The 16,336-nt window shown below is 46.0% G+C and overlaps 1 protein-coding gene across 1 annotated transcript in view; it reads right to left on the reverse strand.

The window, feature by feature from the left end:
• Positions 1-16,336, reverse strand: part of RAD18 (RAD18, E3 ubiquitin protein ligase) — a 146,288-nt gene that overhangs the window by 93,584 nt on the left and 36,368 nt on the right. The window contains exons 5-6 of the mRNA XM_018555216.1: positions 4,163-4,470; positions 1,461-1,560 (exon numbers count right to left, since the gene is read on the reverse strand). Of these exons, the coding sequence (XP_018410718.1) occupies positions 1,461-1,560; positions 4,163-4,470 (408 nt within the window). The remainder of the gene's footprint in view (positions 1-1,460; positions 1,561-4,162; positions 4,471-16,336) is intronic.

Here is a 16,336-nt window from a genome sequence, read left to right on the forward strand (position 1 = left end):
CATCCTTATCATGATTCTTCAATTTGTTGTATTGTTCTGGTGTCGCTGGTCACTATCAGTACACACGGTGGTGATGTGTCACACATATACGGATATGATTATTCAAACAATCGTTCGATGTGACTAAACTCATAGGCAGGTTCGCCTGGTGAAAAAAACCTGAAAACGAATGCAGCGACCACATTTTATTACTATTTATGCTTGCTAGCAGTAGATATATGCAAAAAAAAACATGAGTGTTTAATAACCCTTTAAGCGCTCGGTTCAGGGGCTCAGTGTTTGACTTGCGTGCCAGGGCCTGCTTAAGAAATAGTTTAGACCAGGGATGGGCAACTCCGGCCCTCCAGCTGGGCTTTAACTACAAATGCCAACATGCCCTGTCTCTGAGAGTCATGCCTGTGGCTGTCAGTCTTGCAATACCTCATGGGACTTGTAGTTGAATAAAAGCTGGAGGGCCGGAGCAGCCCACCCCTACACTAGGAACCCTCACTACAAAGCAACTGTTGGTGTAGGCATGGGCGTATTTACCGCGAGGCAAACTAGGCGTTTGCCTAGGGCGGCACCTTCCTGGGGGGCGGCCGTAGTCAAACACCTTGTTCAAACGCCGTAGTCAAACGCCTATGTTGTGAAGAGGAGGGGCGTGCCGGAGCCCATCTGTGTGTAGGAGTAGAGGGCGGCTTGCCTGCTTGTGAAGAGGGTGGGAGGACGGATGGAGCCGGACAGCGCAGCCGGCGGATGGGATCGTGACTGCAGCCAGCGGCCACATAATCGATCTTACTGCTTCCTGGGTCACAGAGCCGCTGTGACAGAACTTTTTGCTCGTCTCAGTGAGCTTCATTCTTCATTATCTTCTAGGATTACATTGTATCTGGGGGGTTTCTGAGGATTTAATTGATTTTGTTCATTGTATCTTCTTGTATTCATGATTTTCTGTATATATTTTATCAGTCTCTTATATGGGAAATTACTTTTACAATAAGATTTCTATGTATTAGATGGGATCTTAACTGCTAATTTGATTTTAGTATATTCAATTGAATTGATTTTAGCATTCTTGCTAAGGCTGGGCACACACCTTACAACCATCGCAAGACTTCTGTCTTGCGATGGTTGTAAGGTACTTAAGCTTTTTTTTTATTTTTTTTCAACCAATGTGTCTCTTAATTACTGCAAGGAATTAATTTCTTTTTTTCAACACAATCTTTTTGAACCGGCTATTTTTAGTTTTATGCATTGTTTTCCTTTGTCTTGTCTCAGTCCTGAGGAAGGGGGATGCGGGTTTGGACCCCCGAAATGCATTGGCTGTAATCTATTGAGCTTTTCTCAAGAGCAATAAATCCAGACTGGACTAATCATGTGACTTGCTCACGCTTCGGGGGAACTTGCACATTTTTCCTGGCCTGCGACTCTATGAAACATGGATTCAACTGAGAAAGACATTTGATGAACGGACGCCTTACCTGCGCAGACTTTCTTTTTTGTCATCTCTGGTCAGGCAGCTGTCCAGATGCTTGTTGATATATTGCTCCGGAATGCCAACGCCACATACTGGGCACTCCACTGGAAGACAAAAGCAGAGAGAGACGCATGCAGTGAAAATGGAACAAAAGGTGTTTCAGGTCACAACCAAAACCTTGTATTAGGTGCGTCTAGTGTACATTTATGTTTGTGTCCCTTACAATGCTGCTTTGGCACACAGGCAGTCCCCGACTTACGAACGCCCGACTTACGTACAACCCATACGTACGAACAGAGGTCCGAGACTGCAGCCACTGTACCGCACAGCGTTCCACCAGTAACGGTGTTCGTGTCGACGATCGCAGACAAGTAAGTGTCTGGATTGTAGTACTCTACGTCCTGCAGGAAGTTGTTAGTGAGTGCCCCGCCTCTTCTTCCATAGTTACATAGTATTTGAGGTTGAATAAAGACATTAGTCCAACGGGTCTTGTACTGAACAGGAAGTTGGCTCTGACTGTCGTTACCCCTGTCATAACCCTGTATGTACTGTACAGTGTACTGAACACTTTTATTTGTCTTCCTTGTCTACTTGTTTGGGTGTAACAATGCCAAAAAACAAATCCGATACAAATGCTGGCCCAGCTGTCCAAAGTAAAAAATGTTTTTTTTTGGCTGGAGTTACACCTAAAACATTTACCTGTTCCAACTTACATACAAATTCAGCTTAAGAATGAACCTACAGTCCCTATCTTGTTCGTAACTTGGGGACCGCCTGAACTGTGCTGAGGCTGTGATTATTTCTGGAAATGACACATCCCGGATCTCTGTGTGCTTTCCAAACACCTCTCCTGCCCTCTCTTCTTGTCTCGGTTTATCAGAGTTGGGTATGATGTACACTCGGGAGGTAAAGGTAAGGCCTGGTTCACACCTGTGCATTTTACAGCGTGCGTGCGGGGGGAGGGACTGAGGGAGCTGCGGCCGGTCTTCACAAGTAAAAATCAATTATATGTGCAGCTACCCCCGAGTAAGACCTAGCGCTATCTTCAGGGATTTCTGTAATAGAAGACCTACAACCGAACTAGGGTCTTATTTTCGGGGTAGGTCTTATATTACAGAAATTCCTGAAGATAACGCTTTCGGGGAAACACGGTACTTCCAAGTATGTTCTCTGAAACGGGAGGGAGTGCATACGGGCTTGACGGCCCGATTCCGACGGGTCTTGGTTACCTGTCGTTAGTCAGGAGAGAGGCGTTTTGTCACTCCCCCTGTCGACCTGTTCCTGATAGGCCACCTGTTGCTTTGATGAGGCAGTGGACGTGTCTTTTGGCCGTCAGCTCACTCCTGTTAGTTCGGGCGGGCGTACAAGGATTGCCTCTTACAATTTGATAGGTTTAGCGGTCCCATGTGAACGAACTCAAGGTCGGCCGCGATTGGTTACATTTCAATTCTTAAGAGCCTGTTAGAGATAGGGGTACTGCAGGATCTGACGAAAGGGGCTTGGCCCCTGAAACGCATCAACTGGAGGAAGTTTCGCGTGTAGATGGCTTCAGCTCGTCACTAGCACTTCTTAGCCTCTCGTCACAAGAACTTCTTAGCCTCTCGTCACTAGCACTTCTTAGCCTCTCGTCACTAGCACTTCTTAGCCTCTCGTCACTAGCACTTCTTAGCCTCTCGTCACTAGCACGTCTTAGCCTCTCGTCACTAGCACGTCTTAGCCTCTCGTCACTAGCACTTCTTAGCCTCATTTCGTTCATCCATCTGGTTTCATCCTGAGATCTTTACACGCTCGTTTTTATTGGCTGTTTGTAAGTACCTTTTCAGCTGTCATTTGAACATAGAATAAATCGGTTTTGCACTATGGAGGCGCTCCTTTTGCTTTTCTCATATCAGATATCCAGGTTCCCCTGACCGCGAGGCGCTGCCCCCTGTGCCTCTGGAGTTTCTCTCAGGAGCAGTTACTTATGGCGCCAGTGAATATTTTTCGTATTACTATCAGGTAGAAGGCGATACACGGAATGAGCTCTCCTCAATTAATGCCTGTGTGCCGTGATTGCAGCAGAAGGGACCTGTCACATCCGATTTGGATGATGTATCAATTCTCTGCATTCTCTATTATTTACCGCTTGGATTTATTGATCCGGAATTACAAGTATATTGCCTTTCCTGCCCGCGCATACAAAGAGGTCCCCGGGTCAAATAAATGACATTCCAATATAGTTGTGCTTTATTCGGGAGATGCGTTTTGTGTTCCGGCATTTCACTAAAGAATGTTTTGTTCTGACATTGACAGATCACTTGCTTTTGGTTAATATTTTCCTCATTGTATTTCATTCACAGAGAAGTACTCCCTCTCCTGCAGGGGTAGGCAACCTCAGAATGCCAGGGCTGTTTAGGAACTACAACTCCCATCAGGTATTGCAAGAACGATAGCCACAGGCATGACTCCCAGAGACATGATGAGATTTGTATTTCCACCACAGCTCAAGTGCTGAGGTTGCCTACCCCTGCTATAGTGGAAGAGGATTAGCATCCCTGCTTAAAGTAAAACTGTACGTAGGTTTACTTCAAAAAGCTAAACTCCGGGGACAAAAACATTTATTGAAGTACATTGCTTAATAGCCACAAAAGGATATAAATCCGCCTTGCCAAAGTAGCAGTGCAATCGAGAACAAAAAAACATAGCAGGATCTAGAAAGACACTTACACTTTATGGAGACCTGAGATAGAGATGTAGATGGTTCCTGTGAAGCAGAATACTCGGGTACAGAGTCCTCCGGTTCCTGTTTGATTTTCTTAGCAGATATGGGCTCGGCAGGCAGGTTGGAGTCGAGTGACTCCTCAATGGTGATGTCTAACGTTCCTTTGGACCTCCCCGCATTTTTCACCAGAAACCTTTCCATTGATGACCCCTCCTGCTTGATCTTCTTCCCGGAACATCCCTTTGCAAGTTTGCCCTTCAGAGGATTCTGCGAAGATGACGGAGGAGAACCCGCGTGCTGGGACAGATGCTTCCTGAAAGCAGTGACAGATTTGTTTACTTCTCCGACAATCTAACACGTTTATTTAATCATCATACACACACACACACATATGTAAAGCTTCTTTTCTGGAAAGGTTTCCCTTCGACTAAATTTGAAGAGGTCCTAATCTTGGCAGAGAGACAAGATCAGGTTAATTTATGTGGCTACTATTGGCCTAATGCAGACTCAGATCAACCCATAAAGGCCACAAAAGTCCAAGGTATGATCTTTCTGCTTGGGTTTGACTTTTCATTTCCCCAACGTATGCACTCAGCTCATGACATACATTTGTGATTGCATGGCCTACCCAGTTTAGTATTGCCCATGATATTTTTTTTATTTGCACCAACTTTAAATTTTTTAGGACAAGCTTTTGGAGGTCCACCACCTTCTCTGTCCAAGCAGGACATGCAAGTGCACATAAAGAGAGTATATATCGTTGACACAAGGAGAGCCTTCTGCAATTTTTCTATCACGTTTGAAAGCCTATCATCTGATATGATCATTCTTTCAATGTATAAGGCCTCATTTATTGCGTGCAGCCGCCTGTGCTTCCCTATGAGAGGATGCGGCTGCACATGGCTACACGTTGACCTGAACCTGCACAGTGAGTGGCCAAGTGTAGGCACCCGGACCTGCACATTCAGGTCAGCTTGTAGCCACATCCACTCCTAGGGATGTAGAGATGACTCCACACAATTACATGCTGCACCGGTCCCTCCCAGGAGCAAATTATCTACAAAGCAATCTAGGCAGGAGTCCAGGGCTCTGTGGTTGGCCAGGGGACTAAGCTAGAATCTTCATGCTCCTGTAGTAAGCTAAAAAGAACTTTCAGCTGCTCGGTGCTTGGCAAGAACCCTGGATCCTAGGCCAAAGCTGAAGACAAAAGCCAGAACCTCTATGGCCAGTAAAACCTCTGGCATATAAATGACATAGGGTGGAGTTTACAGCAACTCTGTACTCCTGAAAAGCTGGCCATTCAAAAGTAGAATTTTGCCAGAAACATTTTTCGGAACATTCGCTCAATTTTGTAATAGTTAAAAGGGGGTGAAAGGATGGTCCATTTTTGACCGTTGTAATGAAAAAAGGAATCGAGCAGGATTGCAAATTGTTCACGCATTAACAACATCTTGAACGAGATCCTACAAGTCTCTGACACCATTATGAAATGTTCTGATGGGATTTGTCATGTGAACGTTCATCCAAAATCTACCAGTGTACGGCCAGCTTAGGTTAATTTTGGTAACAGGCACCACAATCTGCCGCTCAGCCTGAATGTGGCCATATGGGAATGGGAAGTGCTTGCTAAAGCTCCGCAAACTCCCAACTTTTAGAAACAACTGGATAGTAAATTCAGGATGATGAATTGGCAGATCGGGGTGGCCGGAGAGGGCAAAGCTGCCGCTTGAGGGTTTTTTTTTGCTTCAGACAGTAAATTAAATAGGAAGTTTGATCTGAGCATTATGAAATAAAGGACTACTAAGTTTCTTTGTAGTTTTCGGGCAAATAATCTTCACAGTGAAATGACACCAGGGTTGGGGTTGAACTGGCATTTCTGCTCTGACCTAATGCCGATGATTAGATTAGTCTTTTGCAGTATTGAGCTCCACAAGCCTTTTTTTGCAATAATTATCAGCAGTTGTCCGCAGCTCCTACAGAGATCCCTCACACCGAGCTGGCTTTACATTTCATAAAACCGTGGAGGACGAGTTCTGCAAGGGGGCGTTCAAATAAAATCAATTTTATTGTCCTGTTAAGAAGTATTAATAGAACAGTTTCAGCTACAGGAGTCTTAAAACTCCTTTCTATTTGTTTAGTGGATGCTACGCCTTCAATTCTTTTATTTCTTCAGCTGACAAAAAAGGTTGTCTTAAGACCACAATCTCCCCCGGAAATCCTCTCATCTGCAGATCCACCGACAGCTAGTGACCATCATCACTTATAGTAAACCATCACAAACTCAGGTGATTCAATACGAGATATAGAACGATTTTAAAAACTTTAAATATAAAAACACTGGAATAAAATTGATACAAAGTCATTAGAGCTTGTCGGGTTATTTTCCAGCTGGTGAGATTTTCCTTCATTACCTGTCTTGAAGACACAACAGAAAATTAAAGAAAATGTTACCTAAGCCAGGGAAATTCCCGTTTTAGACCGGTGTCACCAGTGAGGGGAGGAGAGAGAAAATGAGTAACAGAGAGAAAGGGGAAAAAAAGAATGACAGAGAGAAAGTGAGATGAGGTGTAGAGCGACAGTGAGAGATGAGGAAGAGGAGAGGAGGAGAGGCAGAGAGAGAGAGAGAGAGAGAGAGAGAGAGAGATGGGAAAGAGAAGAGGTGTGGAGAAGGAAGAGAAGAGGTGTGGAGAAGGAAGAGAAGAGGTGTGGAGAAGGAAGAGAAGAGGTGTGGAGAAGGAAGAGAAGAGGTGTGGAGAAGGAAGAGAAGAGGTGTGGAGAAGGAAGAGAAGAGGTGTGGAGAAGGAAGAGAAGAGGTGTGGAGAGAGGCGAGGAAGAGAAGAGTTGGAGAGAGAGAGAGAGAGAGAGAGCTAGAGAGGGAAGTACAAAAAGACGAGGCAGAGGAGAGAGAGAGAGGGAGATGTGGAAAAGGGAAAAGAAGAGGGAGAGAGGGATGAGAAAGAAGAGTTAGAGAGAGAGTAGGAAGAGAGGATCTGCAGATGGGGAGAGAGCTATGAGGGAGAGAGCTATGAAGGAGAGAGAGAAAGAGAGAAAGAAATGAGGAAGACAAAAAAGATCATGGAGCGAGAGAGCGAGACGAAGCAGAGAAGATGTAGAATAGAAAAACTAACCAAAAAAATGAGAGATAGAAAATAAGAGCAGGTAACATAAAAAGTTTCGGATACCTGCGGACACAGAACAATGATTTCACTGATACACTAAACCTGTTTTAATCCCAGAACGGACGGCGAGATGCCTTCATACCTTTAACAATGAATCAATGCACAGAGGTAATATTGGGAAGCTGTTTCTAAGCTCTCAGTGCCGCGATCGATAAGGTATTGATTGAACCTTCCGCTGCGAAATGTGCGTCAGAAGATAGAAATGAATAAAACATTTCTCAGGAAGCCATCAGCCGGCATTGTGACAGGTGCACTCTATCCGCTCCGAAAATTGCTTTCAGTTACTTTTTTTTTTTTTTCCTTTCTTGGATTTCATTAATAACTCTACTAAAGTCGGCGCCATGCCGAGCTAAAAATATTGGCGTGTTCGACAAAAGCCGCTCTCCTATTATTAGACCACTGAGCCACCAATACTCCATCTATCTACAATGATGGCAATCAGAGGGATGGAGCCGCGGTGCAGAAAGCTTTTCTCTGCCAAGCACAAGAACAAACATGTCTGATGGACGTCTAACTGTCAGACAAGATGACAAGCTAAGGCGATAAACATACATTTCTTTTAATGATAATTTTTCAACACTTTTTTCCCCCTCGCACTGCAAGGGTTAACTGCTCGTTTAAAAAAAAGTTATACTCACCCGAACCTCCGAGTTGGCAGTGCTCCCTCCAGCACGTCGCCTCCTCCACTGCAGTGATGGTACGACCCTGGGCGTCCTCACATCCAATGCACTGTATTGAACGCGATGACTTGAGGAATCCTAGACCGCTGCAGAGGAGGGGGAGAGACACTCTAGGGATCGGTCCAAGAGTTGGGCAGCTCGTTTTTTTTGTACACGTTATAATCCACATTTTAGGCCTGAAACTTACTTCAAACCACCAAAACATGATATATTTTCTGAACGCTAAGACCTTGTAGAACAAAATGTCGGCAATTGCAAATTTTTTTATGTTGCACGATATTAGCGCAACTCTATCAAACCCCAAAATTTAGTGATAAATGCACTTAATTAAATGTAGTGCCCCCAAAACACTATAAAATACCCATTATTTGTAAAACATAAAAGATGAGGTTACAAGTAAACAGATACCTAACATGCCCAGGTTAAAAATTGTGTGCATCTGTGAGACGGCTGCAGAATTCAGTACCCCAAAAAGTCCATAGACGACGCTTTAATAGCCCCTACTGGTCATCAGTTTAGAGATATGCATAAATATTGGCCCTAGAATTATTGCACTCACTCCGGCGTGCATGGCGGTACCCAACATGTGTAGCCCAAACGACGTTTTGGTACGTAGGCGCACCTGACGTGTGTTTACGTGAACACATGCGTGCTCGCAGGGGACTTTAAAGTTTTTTAACATTTATTTTTTAAACTTTTTATTTTTTACTTTAATTGCTATCACATAGGGGGGGCTTAAAAGTCCCCCATGTAATAGCATATTGGTGGTGACAGGTCTTCTTTTAAGGTGATATTGGGAGTCCAAAAAGACCCCTAGTATCACCCTTCCACTCTAAATAAGCTATTGAAGTGCAGATCACAGGCTTCAGGAGCCGAGCAATGACAGCTCAGGGACCGCAAGTGATGCAATACGTGTCGCTTCCGGTCCCATAGAACGGCGAGATCGGTGAACTGACCTACCGAAATATTGGCCCCAGGCCTGCAGGAGGGGCAGCAGAGCCCGGGAAACACAGCGGGGGTGTCGGGCGGGAATTTTACCGGCCCATAGAAGCAATCTGATGGCAGCTGAGCTGCCAGAATCGCTTTTAGAGCCCATTCACCAGGTCGGTATCGGATCAGCACGGTTACCGCGCTGATCTGGCAAGGGAGTTTTGGGGAGTGCAATTAAAAACGCCCCAAACCTCACTGATCAGCACTGCTATAGTGCAGGGAGCAGTTCGGGCGGGGGGGCGGTTCGGATCGCGTGGACCCACGCGGTCACACGAACGGTCCCCATAGCATTGTACGGGATCATTCATGTCGGCGGATCTGTGCGGCCGACCCGCCCCGGTGTGAACGGGGTCTTATTGTAAAGCCGACGGCCAGCTTTATAATTGTAAACAGAGTCCCGGCAGCTGTCTGTTTAAACGGGCCCTCTGCCAATGACATACTATGTACATCACCGGTTGCTAAGGGGTTACATAACATCTCTTTAAAAGGAGAACTATGCGGTTAAGGCTTTTCCCCATAGTTCTCCTTAGGGTAACGGGAGGACACAAACTAGCGTCCTCCCGTCACCCTAGGCTCAGTATACCGCGAGCTCGCGGTATACTGAGACGCCGGGATCCGCGGTATACTGAGATGCTGAAGCGGATCCCGACAACTGTGCCGGGATCCGCCCAGCTGCGTGACTGACAGCTGGCTCTGCCTATCTAGAGGCAGAGCCAGTTGTACCCGCCCCCGTCCGTTCCGCCAGTCAGCGCTGGTGGATCGGAGCGGGGAGGGGGCAATCCAGCCCCTCCCCTGTCACGGCAGAGAGCTGTGACATGATCGAGAAGTGAGCGAATGCCGGTATGTGTTCGCTCACTTCCCGATCTACTGAGCCGACCTGTGACAGTCTCATTGTGAGTGAGTGAGTGAAAAGAACCCCCCCTCCCCCCCTCATAGTTCTCCTTTAAATGTTGCAGCGAGAGAGAGAGACGAGATAAATTTCTGTTTCTGCATCGCCAGCATCGATTGTCATTCATCCCACTCCAAACTGATCATTTTCCAATAGGAGCCGGCTAGCAATGGCAATCTCATCATTGGCCCTCTCAATGCTCTCATCCTCCAGCTTCAGCCAGACGATGACGGATCGTTCCTTTGGAATACGTCTCTGCCCTGACTGGGAGTGATGTATGGAGAGGACGTGGCTGGTACTCTCAACGTCTCCTTAATATAGAAGAAGCTTCCGGATTTATTAAATTAGAAAAAATGGGATTCATTCATTCAGCTCTCCTGGAATAATGTACATGCCATCTACTTTGCGTGATTTATTAATAAAGGAACATTCAAGAACTGTTTCAGCATGAAGCACGGGTCCCTGGCGGGCTGTGCGGGTCACAATACCTTTAATTGGAGTAAAGTATTCCTGGGAGGAAGGCTGTTGAGCAAATCTATGCTGGTAATATGAATGAATGCTGATTGGCTGTTATCAAAGGACTATGGAAATAGAGATCATTATAATCCAAGCTATAGAAACAAAACATTTTTGGTGAATCTCTGTTCACTTCAAGTACAACTAAAAGGCTCCAGTGTGACAGCCGAAAGAAGTCCCAAATCCAGTTATCATGTGATGCACTAGACTCAGAGTAAACAAAAACTTCCCTGACTGAGCCAAATCTCCTTCATTTGTGTCTTGCATGCTCCCACTCCCAGACACTGCAGCTCCCAGTGGGAGGGTTTCAGTAACAGAGGCGGAGCTATGCATCTAGCTGTTACCCTGGCCAGGTGCTGGTTGACAAGCTACAGGTGACAACCAGCATAGCTACTCCCACTGCAACATCGCATCCCACTCTAGCGTACAGCCAACAAGAGGGCAACAACTCTGCTCTGAATTACGGAGCAGTGCAGCATTGTTCCCACACCATCGCAAAAAGCTGCATTAGGTGGACTTCAATCAACAGGTATTTGTAGGACTTTGCAGATGCACTTTTAATTAGGCATTGCAGCACTTTTTTTTTTTTTCACTGGGAGGCCGTAGTTCTACTTTAACCCGCATAAAGAACCTGCACTAATGAAAATAATCAAAACCTGTGGTGCACTTCTAGGCAAATTTGAATTGTAGGTACTGGAAACCAGACCAGTTACCCTGCACAAGGGGAGAGAGCAGCAGTGAGCGGTCTTTATTACAGAAGGGGGTGGACACAAGACCAGTCACCCTGCACAAGTAGTGAGAGCAGCAGTGACCGGTCTTTATTACAGGAGGGGGCGGAGACAAGACCAGTCACCCTGTACAAGGAGAGAGAGCAGCAGTGACCAGTCTATTAGAGGAGGGGGCGGAGACAAGACCAGTCACCCCGCACAAGGAGAGAGAGCAGCAGTGACTGGTCTTTATTACAGGAAGCTCCACACTGGATTACTGCACAGATCTGGAAGAAATACACAAAGCTCACCAATATTCAAGAATACACAGGACTTGTATGAGGACAATATTTCCTTATCCCGGAGATCACCTTTAAAAACAGTGTACCGGTTACAGAATCGGGAGCATAAGAATGCTGCAAAATGTTGTCTACAAAATGAAATATTGCCGTCGTGGTTACAAGAAATAGAAATCTCATTTTCTGGCAGGTACATAAATTCAGAGCGAGCTGTACGCTGCACACATTTATGTTTTTTGACTTTTTCATTTCCCCCGGGGTTCCCCGTCATTTGCTGCAGAGCTCACTGAACTGACACAGCAGTAAGGTGCCGTCATGGCTGCCAATGCGAATTTGATGTACATGACGGAGTTGTAAGAAGTGCCTGACTGGGTCTAGAAACTCTGCCAGGATAGTCCCTGATCACCCGTTCATTCCTCTGCTCTGCCAACACACCTATCATGTGACCTTCTCTAACCCCCCCAATTATATCCCAAGCTGGCCCACGCAGCACTGCTACCCATAGGGTTCATCTCCCTGCAGCAGAGGAAGACTTCCATTCATGAGAGGAGGATCACCAAACTGATTTCACCGGAGCTCTGAGAAGACAGTGAGTCATCTCTACCATGGAGAACGGGGGATCTTGCTTTGGGTGACGGAGGCAAAGCAGGCCCTGGAGGGGGGTCCTCAGAGGTATATTGCACTGGGGGGGTTCTCTAATGGGGACGGAGGGTGTTCGGACACATTGCACCACACCGAAGCACGCAGCCTGATCAGCTTTCACTGTCCGTGCCTTCCCGAGAAATGTCAGCTTTCTCTTCCCACAATGACGTCTGAGGAATAAGCAGAATCATGTTCACAATGTATATCTGCGAGCCTTGTATCTACTAACAGTATGCAACATTAAAGGAGAACTATGGGGTCATTGCCAGGGTAACGGGAGGACATAAACTAGCGTCCTCCCGTCACCCTAAGCTCAGTATACTGAGACGCCGCAGCCGGGACTGATCCCGGCATTACTGTCTGGATCCACCCAGCTGCGGGATTGACAGCTGGCTCTGCCCATCTAGAGGCAGAGCAAGCTGTGCCCGCCCCCTCCTCCATCAGTTCCGCCAGTCAGCGCTGGAGGATCGGACAGGGGAGGGGGGGAATCCCTGCAGGGAGACGTGAGAGCGAGTGACGGTATGTGTTCGCTCACTTCCCGATCTACTGAGCCGACCTGTGACAGTCTCATTGTCACAGGTCGGCTCAGATTATGAGACTGAGTGAAAATCACTCGCCGCATAATTCTCCTTAAAAAGAAAAAAGGTCAATCCTGGCTCATTTCATGCCACATTAATTTCTGCAGCAGCTCTGAGCTACCCACTACGATGGCCCTCTCCGATTCCTTACCATCCTTTAGGCCCCATTCACACTGAGCGATTTATGGAGCGATATCGCTCATATTTCCACGCTATATCACTCTATGTAGCTTCACCAATACATTTCAATGGAGCTGTTCACATCTCGTCGCTCAATATCGCTTGTAGCTCGTCGCTTGTAGCTTGTCGCTCCTACATGACCCTTTTTTCGAGCGATTTTGAGCGATAATGCTCCTGATTTCATACAGCCCAATAGGAAAAAGTTGCGCGATGTCGCGTGACACGTCGCGCAATATCGCTCAAATTCGCGCGATTTTCATGTCGCTCAGTGTGAATGGGGCCTAATGATTCAGAGGAAGATACATTTTCCATATTTGCCTTTTCAACAAACAGCAATTTAACCACCAGAACTTACAAGGGAAAATAAGACAACCCCCTGCAGGTCAACTATTTACAATGTAAAGACTTTAAAATTCTAGAAAGGTACATAGCAGATCCTTTCAGTTCCTGTTCACACTGAGCGGTTTATCGTGCGATTTCCGCCCAAAAAGAGCGCATATGTCCGTGCAACGTCGCTCAATATAGCTCGCCAAATGCATTTAATAATTTAATAAAAATTGCACCTTTTATGAGGCTTCCAAAGTTGACCACACCTTCCGACTGGCTATTATGTTACTTCGGCTTTAATACTTTTGAGTCACAAACTCAGAACAAGACATAAAGAAAATCTACCTTTCCAACTTTACATAATACATATTTAAGTCAGAGACAGGAGTTGAAGAATGGCAGCCTTTGTGGTGCTTCCAGGTGGGGAGTGCCATTATATGTGGGTCTTATTTGTTGGCGCTCTTAAAACTTCCCCTGAATGTATTTATGAGATCTCCTCCGTTCTACTGTAGCGCTTCGGAAAGCTTCCACAAAAAAAAAAAAGCATTAAAAGATTCCTTTCTATGTCACGCCTCAGCAGGCGCTCTGCTAATAAGGGTGCAATTTCTGCTCACCCGCCTGTGCCATGTGACGTGTCAGAGATAGAAGAAACAAAAAAAAAGAAACAGAAGGAATATAAAAACCGCAAAACCTGTAGAGGTTGTCAGCTCCTGCAGAGTCTTCTTTCTACTTCTCACAGCATTGTGGCATCAGACCAAAATAAAAATACTCAACCCTGCTGCCTGCGCTGAAGGTGTATGCAGTCCTTCGCCGAGATTATATACACTGAGTGGCCAGATTATTATGACCACCCCATCAGTACCTTGTTGGGCCGCCTTTTTGCCTTCAATACTGCGGCAATTCTTCTTGGCATTGACTCCACGAGATGTTGAAAGGTGATGTGAGGAATCTGACGCCATGCCTGATGAATAGCGCTGTCCAGTTCTGTGAGATTTGATGGTTGTGGAACCAGCTGCCTGATTGGCTCTTTCAACTTCGTCCCACAAATGCTGCAATTGGATTGAGATCTGGTGATTGTGGAATATTTATGATCTGGCCCTCTAGCAACTTCAGCGCCAAACTATAGCGTCAGGTGGTCATAATAATCTGGCCACTCAGTGTGTGGATGGATGGATGGATGGATGGATGGATAGATAGATACACTATATTACCAAAAGTATTGGGACGCCTTTACACGCACATGAACTTTAATGGCATCCCAGTCTTAGTCCGTAGGGTTTAGTATTGAGTTGGCCCCAATTGGTCTAATTATCCTACTCTATCTTAAGAATTCAGGCTGCAACCCCCCCCCACACACACACACGTAGCGGACAGGAACAACACTGCGCGGTCTGATTCATAAACAAGACCTTGTTAACCGACATCTCAGCAGCAACTATTTAAAAAAATGACAAGGAAGGAGCTGTAACCTCTCGGCGTTAACTTTACTGTGTATGCGGCAAATCCTTCTTATTAAATGTCACGGAGGTGGGATGTAATAAATGCGGCTGGAGCCTCGATGTCTTTCAATTTCCTGAAATCTCATTATTCAGAATTATTGACATAATGAAAGAGTTCCTTGTCTTCTGCTAATAGCCGGCAGTTCACCATCTTATCATGGCAAACCCGATCCTGCCTGGAAAAATAAAAAACCCGTCCACTCTATAATAACACTGTACCTACATGCAGACGTTATTAGCTACAAAGTATGCGGCGGCACGACTAATTGGGTAAGGTCATGAAATATTAAAGTCCTGTCCGCCGGTGGAGGGAGAATTTCAGAAAAACTAGACTATTTATGTGAAAAAGCATCATGGTTTCTGGGCAAAGCTACTTTCCTGGGTTTTTTTATTCTTTTTGAAAAGTTTGTAAGATCACAAAGTGACGTTTTGTATCATTTTGTAGCATATTTATATCACGTTATTTAATTTGCCATTCCAAGTGCAGTCTGGCGCTGATCACCAGCTTGCTGCAGAGCGGCGCACACTGAGCAAGAAATCCAACTCCCAAGCTCCGGATCCGGGACGTGGAGATAAGTCAACACACCTCCTGAGGCTAGGTTCCCACCTAGGCGGTTCAGATGCCGAGCTGTTTTCAGGCGGTTGTCGGGCGTTTGATTGCGCGACTGTTCATTGTAAACCGAGCGGTGGTCGTGCGTTTTTTAATGCATAGAGATGTCTATGGGACCCAAACCGCGCGACAACCGCCTGAAAATAGCTCCTGCACCTTATCGCGCGACAAACCGCAAAAGGTGTGAGCAGCCTCCATTGCCGTCAATGCGAATCTGTGTTTTGAGCGATAAATCGCCTAGGTGTGGACCAGCACTCATACTCCGCTCACATCACCCTGGAGACCTTTTCATCCCGGAGTTCTTGTTTAAAGCCCAAGTAAACTTTTAGTTTAAACCAGCTCAATACAATGCAGGTGCATCAAAACAAAAAGGTCTACTTTAGAAAGCAGCCACAGACATTAGAAAAGCCTGTCCCCTGCCAGCAAGATGCAGAGGACCCTTACCATCTGTGTTGAAGCAGTGGTCTCTGTGCAGAGATTGAACACATGCCCTTTGCTAATTCAGACCTAACACTCTCTAATCAGCAGGGAGCATAAGATTTGTCCACTGCTAAACTATGTTTGCCTCAGCGGTGAGTCTCCTGGACCTTTGCAGAGGGACTACTGCTTCCCCTGCAGAGAGCAAGGGTGATTATTTGCAGAATGCTAGGAGGGAACCGGCTTTTCTACTCAGGCTGTGGCTGCTTTCTAAAGAAAATGAACTGCAAGACTTTGCACAGCTTTTGTTTGGATGCACGTGAAATGTATTCAGTAGGGTTGCACCGTTACCGATACTGGCATCGGTATAGATACAGGGCATTTTCACGAGTACTTGTACATGAATACCAATACCGGAAGTCCGATTAAGGAAGCAGGCGGCGTGTAATTACTCGCCACCCGGCTTCCCGAATAGCAGGGAAGCCGTCTCCATGCTTCTCGTCACTACGTGTAATAACTTGCTGCCCAGCTTCCTGATACCGGAAGCTCGGATACCGGGCTAGACATCGGAGAATTTGGGCAAGTACGAGTACTCAGAAAGAGTTGGCTCCAGTAATCAGACTGGAAGACTTATGAGTTGTGCTTTAGTGTCTTTCTTAGGTAATG

The sequence above is a fragment of the Nanorana parkeri genome, unplaced genomic scaffold (genome assembly GCF_000935625.1).
Source record: "Nanorana parkeri isolate BGI_ZX_2015 unplaced genomic scaffold, ASM93562v1 scaffold188, whole genome shotgun sequence".
Taxonomy (NCBI): domain Eukaryota; kingdom Metazoa; phylum Chordata; class Amphibia; order Anura; family Dicroglossidae; genus Nanorana; species Nanorana parkeri.